The sequence below is a fragment of the Neltuma alba genome, unplaced genomic scaffold, assembly GCF_004799145.2.
Source record: "Neltuma alba isolate B1F8T4 unplaced genomic scaffold, ASM479914v2 tig00013275_pilon, whole genome shotgun sequence".
NCBI classification, from domain to species: domain Eukaryota; kingdom Viridiplantae; phylum Streptophyta; class Magnoliopsida; order Fabales; family Fabaceae; genus Neltuma; species Neltuma alba.
This window is the reverse complement of record NW_021637565.1, coordinates 28,116-42,607: the sequence shown is the minus strand read 5'-3', so window position 1 is coordinate 42,607 and position 14,492 is coordinate 28,116. Positions and strand designations below refer to the sequence as shown.

Genomic DNA, 14,492 nt, shown 5'->3' with positions numbered 1-14,492 from the left:
AAAATCCAAAAATCAATCAATTAATCAATTATGCATAAAAATCCAATTAAGCTCAAAATTATCATTTAAATTCTGAATTAATGTGGGATAAAATATATAAAAATTGGGCTTTATCAGGATTAAAACCTAAAATTTGAAATTCGAAGAACTAAAACCAAAATGAAAACAAATCTGAGATATTAGAGATTGTATTAACCTTCTTAATTAATACATTTTTACAATTTATTAATCACGAATTGTTTATTGATTTGTAAATAAAAAATTAAGATAATGACAAACTCTTAGAAAACCGCCGTCCATTTTATCTTTGCCCATAAGCTCCAAACTCAGAGTCGGCATAAATGATTTTTTTTTCAATAGAAAAATTATGGGGCTGTTTGTTTTTTTTTCTTTGTTTTTTCTGTTCTCAAAACAATATTATAAAATTATTTCTTAGAACAAGTTTTGGAAAAAAAACAAAAGAATTTTTTTGGATAATAGTCTCAAAAAATCACGTTTAAAAAAATAATAGAAAATCACACTTGGTAGGTAATAATTGTTACTGGTAACGATAAATAATAGATAATAGGTGAGAAGAGAAGAAGGTTTCTCAAAATTTTTCAAAAAAAAAAACATAAAAACAGAAAAAATTAGAAAATATGTAAAAGTTGTTTTGGTACTTTTAGTTTTTAAAAACATGTTACTGTTTTTTATTTTTTTAAAACAATCAACTAAAAACAAATTACCAAAGAAGTTTTTTCATTTTTCTGTTTTAAAAAATATTTTCAAAACAAAAAACCAAAAAAGCTCTATATTTGTGTGTTTAATGGGAGCCCAAGGAGTAATGGAATCGTGTTGATTTATTTAAAACAGCTGATTTAGTATTGATGAATTAATAATGTTACTATACGGTTACCTGGCACAACCTCTCCATTGTTAAAGCAAACTAACTAAGAAAAAAATCGCATAGTTAAGCTTAATAATATAACAATACATATGATTATATGTAATATAAAATTTATAAAAGTGTCCCTATTTCTAAATTATGAATAATATTTATATGGCCCAATCAAAGAGAAGAAATAGGCAGTTATATGCTTATTGTACTTTCATTTCCAATTAAATTCAAAGTACTACTCCTTCTGTCCTAAATATAAGACCCTTATATACACTAGTATAAGGGTTTTATATTTAAGACCAGAGAAGTATTTTCCGAATATGCAGATATAAGATTTAACTAAGACTTTTTGCATAAAACATGGATTTAAAATTTAATTTTACAGTGAGTTACAAATTAGTTTCACAACAAACATTTATATGATAAACGTATGAGTAAATTAGAAAGAAATGATTTGGGGCCAAAAGACGGGAAAAAAAAACAAAACAAAGAAGTGAACACGCACAAGCTGAGTTGAGTCATCTTACACGTAAATTATTTGACCGCTTCATACAAACGGGCAAACTGATTCTAAACGCTTCCTCTTTTAAAGTCTGATTCTAAACGTAAATTATTCGTGGCTTGGCCCGAAAATAAATAAATAAAATTTTATTATATAACATTTCTAAACTGATACTCTATCATATATGAATAAAATAAATCCAAAGGGAGTTCTCATATGTTATGGCAGCAGATAGGCCCAAATAGTGAAGTGGGCAAAATAAATTGTGAGGAGATAATTCATATCATGAGATCAACCAAAGCAATTGATGCTTCATGTTTTTAATATAAAAGTTAATTAGAGATTGAATTTAATCACAATTATTTATCTTTCAAATTTATAATTTTTTTTTCAAAATATTTATAAGAGATTCACACAAGGAGATAGTTTCTAATGCACATAATAGAACAGAGTAATACTCATGCGGTCTTTAATATAAAACCTATTTAACTAATTTGATTAGATTAAGGAAGTTAGGTAAGTTAGTTAATTATAAGAAAAGTGACACATTTTTCCTAAAATACCATAGTCATCTTTCTTAATATCCCCTCTCTCTTATATTTAATTATGGTTAAAGGAGTATCCATATGGGTAATTTAGAAAAAATTGATAAATATAAAAGAATGGGTCTTATATTTAGGACCAAAACTAACTCAAAGATTGGGTCCTATATTAAGGACCGGAGGAGTATAAGAAAACTGACATGTCTATGTTATAAATGATTAACTTAAATAATTTTTTAAAATAATTTTTAAATTAGTTATTCAAATTCTATATTGAAGATCAAAGTGAATTATTTTTCTCTCGTGGATCATAGGGATTCTCCTCCACACATAACCTAACCTAGCTGAGATGCTCCGCCTTTGCTCCACATACGCACGTGCATGTTTGTACTTCCCGCCATGAATCAATGAAAAAACGTGGGTGCAAGCAAAAGAACGTCAATCAGGGTGGTGGTGCACATATTAGTTAATTATATATGATTAATTAATACTAATTGCTCCCACGTCTTCTTTTGGTTTTTTTTATTATAAAATATCAGGGTATCCACCGGAGGATCCGGTGACTAATTCCTTCGCTGGCTTGTAGGCACCTCAATGGGTGAGAAGCTGGTTCGGGATTTTAAAATTTTTCCATGCCTAAGGCAAAGATCGAACTTTCGACACTTAGTTAAAAGAGGATGAGCCCTACCACTCAACCATACCCCCAGGCTGTCTTCTTTTGGTTTTTAAATTGAGCTGCAATTAATTAATTGTAACCACCTACTACTACTGCTTGACACTTCCCTCAAACATTGAGTTCATGCCTTCCCAATTAAACCACCACCACATTCACTGTATTTTAAGTTTATTGACGAGAAATAAAGGACTATTTTCATTCCACTAATTCCACGTATATGTCTAAGTTTTTTTTTCCTTTTCTTTATACGTGACATAAAATAATTCCCCAAGATTTGTTCTGCCCTGCTAATAAGTCAGTGATCATATATAAACATATATATATTTGTAAGTTTTAGGAATGAGCAAATGTGTTATTTTATTATATTATTCTTTTTTTCATTTTAATTTTTATACTCTCGTACCAAACAAAATAACTCTTCTCCGCTTCTGTTATTCTTTTTTAATGCCGATATATGTTTGAATATATTTTAAAATGCTGGGATGGAAATCTCTCTCCTTAATTCTCTTTCCTTAAATTTTATTAATTAATTTTTTTAAAAAAAAATCCCTTCGAGAATAAACCTGACCAAAGGAATAAGCTGGTCTTAGTTCGGCCCCAACCTGCCCACAATGCACTCATCATCTTCGCAAACAACACATCTGTTTGAGTTGTAACATGGTACTAGTATACTTTTCTAGAATTAGTTTATTTCGATGACCCAATTCAGAAAACTTGCTAACATCTATTTGGAAAAATTGCAATTATGTCCCACTCAAGGGACTTAAATACAATTTTTTTTTTAAATCATAAAATTATTCTGAAGTCCCAAAAGACTTTATTGTAATAAATTTTATTTGTTTGATTATCAAATTATCCTTCTTCTTCTTTTGTTTTTTTAAGTTTGCATTGACAACTAAAAAAACAGTGGCTGACAACTTAAGATGCAAGGATTAACAACTATCACGGTATGTATTGACAACTCATACATTATATTTTGTGATATGCTGAAAAAATGTGTTATCAATATATGCCGTGATAGTTGTTAATCCTTACACCTTAAGTTGTCAACCACTACTCTTTTAGTTGTCAATACAAACTTTAAAAAAATAATAAAGATAATTTGGTAATTAAATAAATAAAATTTATTACAAAAAATGTCTTGAAACTTCAGAATAATTTTATGATTTCAAAGAACCTGATTGTATTTAATTCTCTTGTGTGAGATCCAATTGTAATTTTTCCTATCTATTTTATTGATTCCTCACACGAGCTGCATGTTCCAGATTTTCCTGATGCCTAAGATACTAGTATGATCGGGGAACACATTGCAGTAATAAAGGTGGCCAACCTGCTGGTCAAAAGAAAAGCAAAACGTGGCCAACCCAATTTGTACGTTAATTGGATTTGGTGAAAGTAAATTTTTGGGCTTCCAAACATACAGACTTGGATCCAAGGTTGCACTGAAAACAATGAAGCTAGTGTGTGCTTATAAGATATTTAATGATCTTTTTCAATTCAACTTTTATTTAATTCTTATTGAGAGAGAGAAGAGAGTCGTGGGAATGATTTTTAATGCAAGAAACTTTAGTAAGAATAATTTTATAATTTTTTATCAGTTTACCGCATATATGTGAAGACAAGTTGACTTGCAATAACTTATGGACAGCTGAAAATAATAATTGGTTTTTGCTGTTTTTACAAATGATATTGATAACTCTATTTTCTAAGCTTTAAAAGATGAAGACGCCCAATAATCTGAATCAATATAGGGTTTCAATTTTTTCCAGTTATACCATCCATATATATTTAAGTTCTTAGTAACTTTGTTCTGCTTATGATTTAACATTAATGATAATTATTTTGTTAATTCCCTGATACTAAATATAAAACATATTTTATATTGTAAATTATACTACAAAATAGATCATACATTTAGCATAGGAGAAATATCGCTTAATCAGTAGGAATCTTTGTCTATAATTGGAGCCGATGGCTCTATTGCTGCTACACTACTATTGAGCGCAAGTTCAACAAAGGCTCTTTTCTCCAAACCTACTATAGATGATATTTCTGTTTGCATAATTTGCCACTCCAAATCCGTCCAGAGCTAAGAAAACTCGAGCACAAATAAATTCTTAGATTGTGTGAGCCCAGTAAAATTAACAGGTATAGATGCTTTTTAGTGTTTTTTCCCGCAAGAAAACCATCCTCATCCATAGCAGATATTTCTGGTCGTTTGTGAGGAGTGAAAGTGTGAAACCTCTCCGGCTCCGTTTTGCTTTTGAATGATACCATATCCATCTTCTTCCAAGTGGTGTTAACCATCTGTAGGCGACGCCATTCAAATTCACATATTAATGGCTTCCCTGGCCTACGTTCCTCCCCCTGGAAGCTATGCACCGTCTTCCCACAGAAAATCTGGCATCCCACCCAAATCTCCTTTCTTCCTCGCCCTCGCAACCCCATCTTCGTCTTCTTCGACCACCAACACCAACAAGCTTAGTCGCCGTCGAAATGGCTCTGACACTCGTTCACCTTACAAGGTCCCGCCTCTTCGGAGCAATGAGCACAATTTGAACGGTGACCAAAGGAAACAGCAAAATGACAACGTCATATCGGCCGGAAGCCCATTAAATGTCGACCTGATGCGGTTGTGCGAAGAGGGTAAGCTCGATCAAGTGTTAGATTTTATGGGTCAAGGTGCTGCTGCTGCTGATTATGCTGTTTTTCTTGCGCTGTTGAATTTATGTGAGAATACCAAGGCGCTTGAGTCAGGAAAAAGAGTTCACGAGTTCCTCAGACGCTCGCCGTTTCGCGGGGACATGGAGCTGAATAACAGATTGATGAGAATGTACGGAAGATGTGGCAGTGTGAACGATGCCCGCAGGGTGTTCGATAAAATGCGGGACAGAGACATCAGCTCGTGGCATTTGTTGATTGATGGATACACAGTGAATGGTCTTGGAGATGATGGTTTATTGTGTTTTAAGAAGATGAAGAGGGGAGGAATAAGGCCTAATGGGGAGTCTTTTGCATTGGTTTTGGCTGCATGTGCTCGAGCTGAAGCTGTGGAAGAAGGGCTCATGCAGTTCGAATCTATGAAGAATGAGTATGGAATTGTTCCTAGCATGGAACATTACTTAGGGGTTATTAACATTCTGGGCAATGCTGGTCATTTGAATGAAGCCAAGGAGTTCATTGAGAAAATGCCATTCGAGCCCACAGCGGAAGTTTGGGAGGCTCTTCGAAACCTTGCAAGGAATCATGGAGATCTAGATCTTGAAGATCATGCAGAAAAGTTGTTGTTAGATCTTGATCCTTCAAAAGCAAAAGCCATTTCTAATAAACTTCCCTTGTCTTCAAGAAAGAGACAGTCTGAAGTCAACATGCTTGAGGTGAAGAATAAAGTCTCTGAATATCGGCATAACATAACTTACAGAGAGGAGGCAAGTGAGAAATTGAAAGGCTTGAGTGGGCAAATAAGGGTAGCAGGTTATGTTCCAGATACAAGATATGTTCTCCATGACATCGATGAGGAAGCCAAAGAGAAGGCTTTGCAATACCACAGTGAACGTTTGGCAATTGCTTATGGTCTCATCAGTACACCCCCAAGGACTACCCTTAGGATTATCAAGAATCTCCGTATCTGTGGTGATTGCCACAATGCCATAAAAATCATGTCAAAGATTGTTGGAAGAGAGCTCATTGTAAGGGATAACAAGCGATTCCATCATTTCAAAGATGGGGAGTGCTCCTGCGGGGATTATTGGTAGCGATTGCATTAAAGCAAAGCATGGTCGTAGATACTCAGTCCTCATCTGTAGTGCTTTCTTGTCTATTGTGCTGCCAAATCCAGTACATAAATCGATCCTTCAATGACCCGAGGTTTATTTATGTTGTACATTATTCGTTGGATTTGGGGTCACGGAAAGTTTTTGGATAAGGTACCAGCTGTTTGTCACATTTTCCATCTAATAACAATATTTTGGTGTGCAGCATGATATTTATTGGCACCCGGTTGGAGTCATAAAGAGTTCTCGCAAATGTACTTTTCTTTATATACAGATTTGTCACCCTTTGACATGGCTTAGGATTATGTCAGTAGAATGCGAAAATTCTTGCCAATTTTCGTGTAACACGTGACAGAATGTATGCTAGTTATTTTTCCTTCACATGAATGCCCTCCAGACCCAAGCGTAATGGTAAATCACTAAGTCGTATGTTGGGAATAGGAATAGCCAAGAATATATAAGGACGATAACAGCAAACAGGGGGCTGCGTGCGAAGAGTCAAATGTAGTAAAAGGATATTGTCAGCTTAATTTATAATCCTTTCATTATTCTTGCACATGGCAAGTCTAATTTATCTTAACACTGTTATGTACATGATACATCTCCAATCTTCCCAAGAAACATAGTTTCTTTCTCAGGAAATGATGAAATCAATGACGCTTGCCCTGCCAACCGATCGTTATCTTGGAGGGCGTATAAAAATACATGTAAGCCCTACTTGGAGATGGTACATAATCTCCACCTCGCACTTTAATACTTGAAAGAATGCAATGTACAGCTAAGATTATGTTGAAATAGAATCAGACTAAGAAGCCATTCTAACGCTTCAGAAGAGTTCGAAAGGGATTTTTTTTATTATCATCATTACTACTACTGATGGGATGGTTGACTGATTCTTTTGTTGGTTAACACTTCAAGTGTGGCTTCATCTCTTGATGGAACTCTGAGGCATGACTTCATAATATCATAAACTGTAAATCCAATGGCAACAGATGGGACAACCTGAATCATAGAAGGCAAGCTATAATTAAGCAGTAAGATTCTGGGAAGTTAGTTTCTCGAATAAAAGGTTTCAGCTTTTCCACCTTTATGTAGTTGATGCTCAGACCTGAAAATAGTTGCTTCCAACCTTGGTTTTCGGCAATCATGAAAAGGGTTTTCAGAGTGCCCTTCAATTGTACATTATCAGATGCCCGAAGTTTTTGAACCTAGCCAGGTATGGATTTCACTCTGTATCATGCTATGTGATATCTATAAACCATTATCTGAAGAATGAAAACATAAATGAAATGAAATACCTGCATTTGCCTCCGAACAACTTCGAGGGGATATGTGAAGGTCTGTCCCAATAAACCTGCTACGGATCCGCACGTGAGTTTGGCCACAACGCTTTCTTTGTGCTTCTCAGGGACGTGGCGTTTCATTTCCTCATAGAAGTAGAATTTTAAACCCGCATATGGGAATATCCCAACCAATGATGGAGCTGTTGGCATGAATTGAATGCAAAAATTTCCGCAATGTGAACCCAACATTTAAACACAATCATACTGGTACTAGTAGCATGAGCAGATTTTATAGGCATACCTACTCCCCGGTAGAGACCTCTAATGCCGCCTGCTTTGTAAGTTTTTGCAAAACAGTCTAGGATCCCTCTGTAAACTTGTTCATTATTAACCATCCCTGAAGCATTGACCTTTGTTGTGCTTACAACCTGCAGTGTCAGATACAGCTTGGTTCACACTTCTATGAGGGAAAAAATGGTGTCAAATTTCAAATCAGACCCACATGATTGACTCTTTCAAAGGCAATAGGCATTAAACAATTTCCCTTCATTATACTATTCTTGAAAAACTTGACAGTAGCACTGAAAGACACAAGGTACATAACCTGATAGGCTAATTTAGTCCGAATTAAGTCAAGGGGATAAGTAAAGAGTACAGCTGTGCCTCCAGATAATGAACCTGCTACAAGGTCAAGGGTAGGGCCTTTCCAGACATCAGGAAAAGAGTGCACTATCCATCTGCGGTATTGCTCATAGGACATGTAATGAAGGGCTGCGTAGGGAATAATCCTTGCAATACTTGCTCCGTTTCCTCTGTACATAAATTTGGCCCGAGATGTTTAGTCATAGAAAAATGAAGGCAGCACTGACATTAATGGATTCAGGATACATCATTCATTCACCTGTAGAATCCCAAAAAGCCTTCTGTTGTAGCAATCCTTTTCGCTGATCCATAAAGCCCTGTGCTCTGAAATTCAGCTCCTCGTGTCTGCAAGGAATCATAATAATGCAAATTACAAGAGGGAGCGAGTGATTTTTAAGACCATTGATGGAAATGGATTATCAAACAAGTATAGGATGGTTCTCAAACTTCTTTCTATAACCAACCCAAGCATATACTAGAGCAAATCGTATACTTAACTGCATATGATCAAAGGAGAAAACAACAACTAATTATCGATTACTCCCTCGAGTCCCTATTAAAGGGTACCTCTAGTAGACCCAGAATTACCGTCTGTTGCTAAAATAAGTAAATAAAGGTCCGGAATTCATTGAGCTAACTTTGTCATGGCTACAGTTGCCACCTTACTTGAATTTGATTGTTTTAAACGTTCTAACTACTGCTGACATATTATTGAGAAATTCAGCAATGGAGTGGCTAGTTAACATCAGTAACAGTTGTCACAGTTTGTGGAGTTCGTGCGAAAATTGCATAGGGCAAAATTTTTCTAAACCCAAAATCTTGGAATAAAAATATGAAACCTCAACCAGGGAAAAGCTTGTACCGGGAAAAAAAAAAAAAACCCGCGAAAAGTTTCGAGGTATAGTGATGTAAATGGTCAATAGAACGTTAATATCGTCGCCATTGCCCCATAGGAAAAGAAAAGAAAGTGATGGCGAAAGTAAAAAAGAAAAAATAATTCATCGACCTACCAAAGTCACTTGTTTGGCATAAACGTGTTCAACAGCAGTATCTACCAGTCAGATAGCAGAAACTGTGTTCAATTTTGATTTAAAAAGGATATCTGTATCTTCTTTCTTCCAGGAGTGAATGCGGGTATTAATGAACGGGAAAACTGCACAGGCTAAACAGAGAATCATACAATTCAAACCAATGCTTGGCAATGCAGCATCCTTGTCTTAAAGAAAACAAGCCATCGCCGCGCCGTTCATTTGTTATTCCGATCAGGAACACCTCAAAGTTCTTTGGAGTTAAATTCTCTCTTCAAAGTAATCCGAAGAAGGCATTCCTCATATGTACCTGGTAATCTTACCGAGTAATAATATGCCTCTAGACAAATCATTGGCATTTAATTTGCAGGAAAAGTTTGACATATTCCATTTTCTGCAAAACCCACTTCCCCAACTCAATATTTCAAGTATCTTTAAATCCAACACATCCTCAGTGATGATTAATAACTCTAGCAGGGCCCATTAATAAAGAAAACAGGCAATAACCAGACAAGCCAAGAAACTGCAATTGATGGACGATACGGACCTGAATTTTGTCCAGAACACACTAGCTGAGAAATAAAAAAAATGGGAAGTGGGAACCTGAATAAAATACCTGAAAGAGAATTTTGACCCGATCGAGGGGCGCAACGATGGTCTTGGCAACGCCACCAGCAACACCTCCGGCGACAAGCTCCTTGGCGAAGAGGGGCATAGCCTCCAATACCCCATCAAATAACATCAGCTTCTCTCCGTCTTCGCTCTTGTTTCCCATTCAACACAAGGGAGAAAAGGAGACAAGAGTTGGAACAGAGACGGACAAAAGAAAGAGGAAAAGAAAACCAACAAGAGGAACTGATGCGGGTCCGTGAGATGGAAGGTTCTTTACGTGAGGTTTTTTTCTTTTTCTTGTTGGGAAGCTTCAAATGAGTCAGAGAAAGTCTGCGCAGTCTAATTCCATTTTGGATGGATGGGGTAAAATAAGAAGCATCGGCTCAGTAATTCGTTGCTCCTGCTTCTTATGATTTCGCAGACTGCTTAGTTCAATTGCATAAGGACGGAGAGAATCTTAGAGGGGGGAGAGAGGGAGTCTCTTATTCTTATCCAATCAGCGTTTTTGACAGAATGCAAATTACTCGCTTTTTTGGGGAAAAAAAATTGGAAACAAGATCTTATTCATAGATATCATCAGTCGTCTGGGAAAGTTTCACCAATTTATCAATTTTATTTTTGCCAACCAATTTATGGATTTTAAAATTATAATGTTAATGATTGTTTCCATTTATCAATATATACTCATCAGTCATGTTCATATATTAATCATTCTGGCCAATAAAAATTAACATATTAATATCAAGATCAATATATATGATGACAAAAAAAATTGACATATTAATATCAATATTAATATATATAAAAAAATTTATCATAATTTTTTTCAACTTGTAACAATTTATACTATTTACGTGTAAATTTAATAACTTATAAATTTTGATTAACATGGCTAACGGCCTAAATTAATAGACGTTGGGTCAAGCGACTAGGCTAGCTCCACCCCAGAAATGGGCGTACTCGAACGGGCCAATCATGTTGACGCTCTCTGGCCCACTCATGTCTAACCGTACTCATTGAGAAGTTATTATTTGATAAGGACTCAGAAATTTGGCAACCCCAAGCATTGAGTACGACTGCAATGTCAATAACCTCTCGAAGTTATAAAAAGAAGGAATGAAATGAAGTACGATTAATCGATCCGAAAAATAAAAAGAGAGAATTGCAATATGGTTCACATAATTATTATAAAGCCTCCATGATAACTGAGTAATTTGTAATAACAAATTTCAGAATAAAAAATAACAACTCTTTATTTGTTAGTAAGACCTTTTGGTAGTTATTTCTTTTTCATAAGATTTTGTTACAATTCTCCCACATAAAATTTTGTATTAATACGAGTAATAAATATTACCTCCGGTCCTTAATATAAGACCTTGTTTGATTTTTATTTTGATTCTAAATAAAAAACCCCAATATATTTTGTTTATCATATTTATCTATTTTTTCCAAGATAGTCTTTGTAACAATAATAGTTCTAGCTAATATATTTAATTAGTAAGGATATTTTAGAAAAAAAAAACACCCATTTATTACAAATAACTAACTTAACTAATTTCATTAATCTATTCAAATTAGTCAACTAGCTTTTATATTAAGCACCCGGAGGAAGTAGTACAAGAAAACCGTCTTCAAGTAAATAGCAAAGGCGCCAATGGATGGCTGTGCAGCACCTCACTTTCAAATTTCATGCATCATACATGCCAAGCATTCATGTCCTTCGCATCTGCATTTTTCTACAAAGTGATTAGCCTGGGAAGAAATTAAAGAAAAATGCTGGCCTAGGAAGGCCTCGTGGAAGTAGGTATCCCTTGCGTCGGCCCCTCATGCAGAGGTCTATTCCAATCATAAAACAATGACTGCCCAACGAAATGCTTGAATTCATTTTCATTGTATTGCTACAGAACAAGCCACCCCCAAGAATAGCAATGCATGCACTTTTCCAATCCAGAAGTGACTAGTATATCCTGTTAGAAGCGTAAACAGCCTTCAACTAACAAGAATGAATCTTTAAAGTTGCTGGAGGGGAACATGAAGAGTCGGAGAGAATGCATCTTCACTTAGGAACTGAGCATTCTCAACGCACTCAGATGAGTGCACCGAACAAGAATGGCTGACAGCATCGTCTACTGCTAATTTCTTGATAAGGTTCAATAGGATGCCCTCTAACTCCTCCCCACTGCTCCACTCATGAACTTGTGCGTTAACTTGTTCTCTATTACTGAAAATCCGATTCCAGAGAGGATAGTTCTTCCTTGGCATCACAAAATCACCTCCCTCCAGTCTCAATGTTGGGCAATAATCGCCTCCTCCGTCTCCAACGTAGATCAATCTCCTCTTTTCTCAGGTAAAGAACCTCGGATTTTGTCAATCACTAAACCCTGCGATAAAAATCACACAACAGCCAATTCTATATGGGACAAGTTATCCAAGAAAGTTAGGTTGGGAAGATGGCGATGGATTTAGCCAGATAGCAGTGAAAGCAGAAATCAGTCTTTGGCTTTAATAATTTTGTAAGGATGCAGCAACTTAGACAAATTTTATCAGTCACCAACCAAATGCTAAGCCAATGGCTGCATATCAGGTCAACAACACCCACTTTCAAGTATCAGCTAGTCACTGCTGTTTCCCTCACTGAACGAGGAAAACAGGAAGATTTGATATCCCAAGATAATTTTGACAGCAGGTGTGGCTTACTAGTTTTGCACAGATAATTTCTCTTTAAAAATGAATGAAAGAAGAAAAATTTTACAACAGCCACACAATTTGATCAAGCAAATAGCCCCTCTACAGTACCGGGCCTTCTGCTACATGGAAAGGATAATCGTGCTCACTAAAATGTACGAATCAATCTGGTTCCTCCATATAGAAATCGTGACAACTGACATCTTCGAGATGTAAAAGTAGGAAATTGATTACTTCAAATGTTGGATAACCTTTTTATTGATTACTGATTGTATTTTGAAGAGACAATGTGAACTAGAAAGTAATTCGAATGAAAAATTAGTCAACTCTACACCCATCACAAACTTTTGGTTCTTATGGAACAATAAACCATTCGATAGAAACAGTTAAATGCCGCAAAAGAGCATCGTTCTTCTCAGAGTTAGAAGTTTATGTACGTTACAACAAGGCAGAATGATGAAGAACAATGATGTTTAAGCAATACCTTGCACATATTTGAAGGGCAGAGATGGCAATTATGCGGGGCCATGCTTGAATTATGGAATGGACTGATATGAAGACGTCCCTCTTCATCCACATAAGTTGGGTTTGTATTGACTTGGGAAAAGCACCCTAATATACCATGATGTTCCAATATCGTCTCAATGAAAAACATATTTGCATCGCTAATTATCCACAAATCACATCTGAAAGAAACAAATTCGCAACATAGTAGTTAAGTCAATTACCACAATGGTTAAAAATGAAGGCGAAATCAGGGACCAATGATTATGATGAAGAAACTAACCCAAAAGCATGGGCTGCTTTTATAGCTGCAATAATGCTTGGATGCAATAAGACCTTTTTCAGGCACTCTGCAATGTCCTTCGTGCTAATCCCTCGTGCGTGGAGCTCTTTCATCATCGTATCCTATCAGATTAGACGTTTTAAACGGTCAAAGAAGCAATTGAATAAATTTAAAGATGACGATTCAGAACCCAAATACATAACAAGACTTTGAATCTACTTAATTCAGGTTAATAAACAATTAATTACAGGAACAATCTCAACTTGAAAACTAAAACGCCGGACGTTTTTCATGGGCTACAAAAAGGAATCCCCATCTGACCTTCAATTACTTCCCACATTTTGCAGTAAAGAAGGACTAAAATTATAAGCATATTTCTTAATCCAACGTGAAACTTTTATACTTATTCAAACAACGAATTGAAATTAAAAGCGTGAGCACAAACCATGAGAGAGGTCCAAGGCAGGGTCGAGCGAAGCTCATTGAAAATCTGCGTGAGACCCATTTCTGTCACGACCCATCTGTCACTGTCATTGTCGATTATCGTCCGATCAAAGTCAAAAACCACGACGACGTTCCCCGCCATTCTAACGCCGGAGGTGGTTCTCCTCCGACTCCCTAATGCGATTCCCCAGCAAACAGTTATGAAGAAATTTTTGCGTATTTGTGACTAGCATTTCTAGAAGCAACCCACCCAGCAAGATTCCAGGGAATTCCGCGCGCCGCCGGGTTAAAAACAAATAAGTTAAAAAGATTTTTTTGCCAGAATTATTCAGAAATTATATATAGGTAACTTGTTGAAATTTCCGGTTTAAAAAAAGGAAAAAAAAAAAAAGAAGCTTAAATATGAGGAATGATGTACGCTTGTGTGCGTGTTTGCTTATATGTGAGAAGTGATAACTGTGATGTCATGTATTTTGAAAAATAGGTTATGTAATAATGCTAGCGACTTATTAAAATGTTTATTACACATCGATATAAATAATATTACAAACAGCTCCGACTACTTATTGAAATGTTATTATACATCGATAAAAACAATATTACAAACAGCTCCTACACCATTGCAAGGAATTATGATTATT

At 35.7% G+C, this 14,492-nt stretch overlaps 3 protein-coding genes across 3 annotated transcripts; 1 reads left to right on the top strand and 2 right to left on the bottom strand.

Annotated features, from left to right (window-relative positions):
* The first annotated feature begins 4,821 nt into the window (after nucleotides 1–4,821).
* On the top strand, nucleotides 4,822–6,751 carry LOC114735983 (pentatricopeptide repeat-containing protein At2g15690, mitochondrial-like). Its single transcript, XM_028923773.1, has one exon. The coding sequence runs from the start codon at nucleotides 4,937–4,939 to the stop codon at nucleotides 6,350–6,352; it is 1,416 nt and encodes a 471-aa protein (XP_028779606.1). The 5' UTR covers nucleotides 4,822–4,936; the 3' UTR covers nucleotides 6,353–6,751.
* A 145-nt stretch (nucleotides 6,752–6,896) lies between these two features.
* On the bottom strand, nucleotides 6,897–10,385 carry LOC114735985 (mitochondrial carrier protein CoAc2-like). Its single transcript, XM_028923775.1, has 7 exons — nucleotides 9,940–10,385; nucleotides 8,555–8,640; nucleotides 8,258–8,465; nucleotides 7,955–8,081; nucleotides 7,669–7,853; nucleotides 7,456–7,578; nucleotides 6,897–7,372 (listed from the first exon to the last, which is right to left on the bottom strand). The coding sequence occupies exons 1-7, from the start codon at nucleotides 10,096–10,098 to the stop codon at nucleotides 7,241–7,243; spliced, it is 1,020 nt and encodes a 339-aa protein (XP_028779608.1). The 5' UTR covers nucleotides 10,099–10,385; the 3' UTR covers nucleotides 6,897–7,240.
* Nucleotides 10,386–11,573: 1,188 nt separating this feature from the next.
* LOC114735987 (thiamine phosphate phosphatase-like protein) lies at nucleotides 11,574–14,070 on the bottom strand. The gene is given in 5 exon segments (XM_028923776.1): nucleotides 11,574–12,277; nucleotides 12,280–12,316; nucleotides 13,105–13,306; nucleotides 13,408–13,529; nucleotides 13,853–14,070. Coding segments are annotated over 5 exon segments (834 nt in total). The 5' UTR covers nucleotides 13,994–14,070; the 3' UTR covers nucleotides 11,574–11,945.
* Nucleotides 14,071–14,492: the final 422 nt, after the last annotated feature.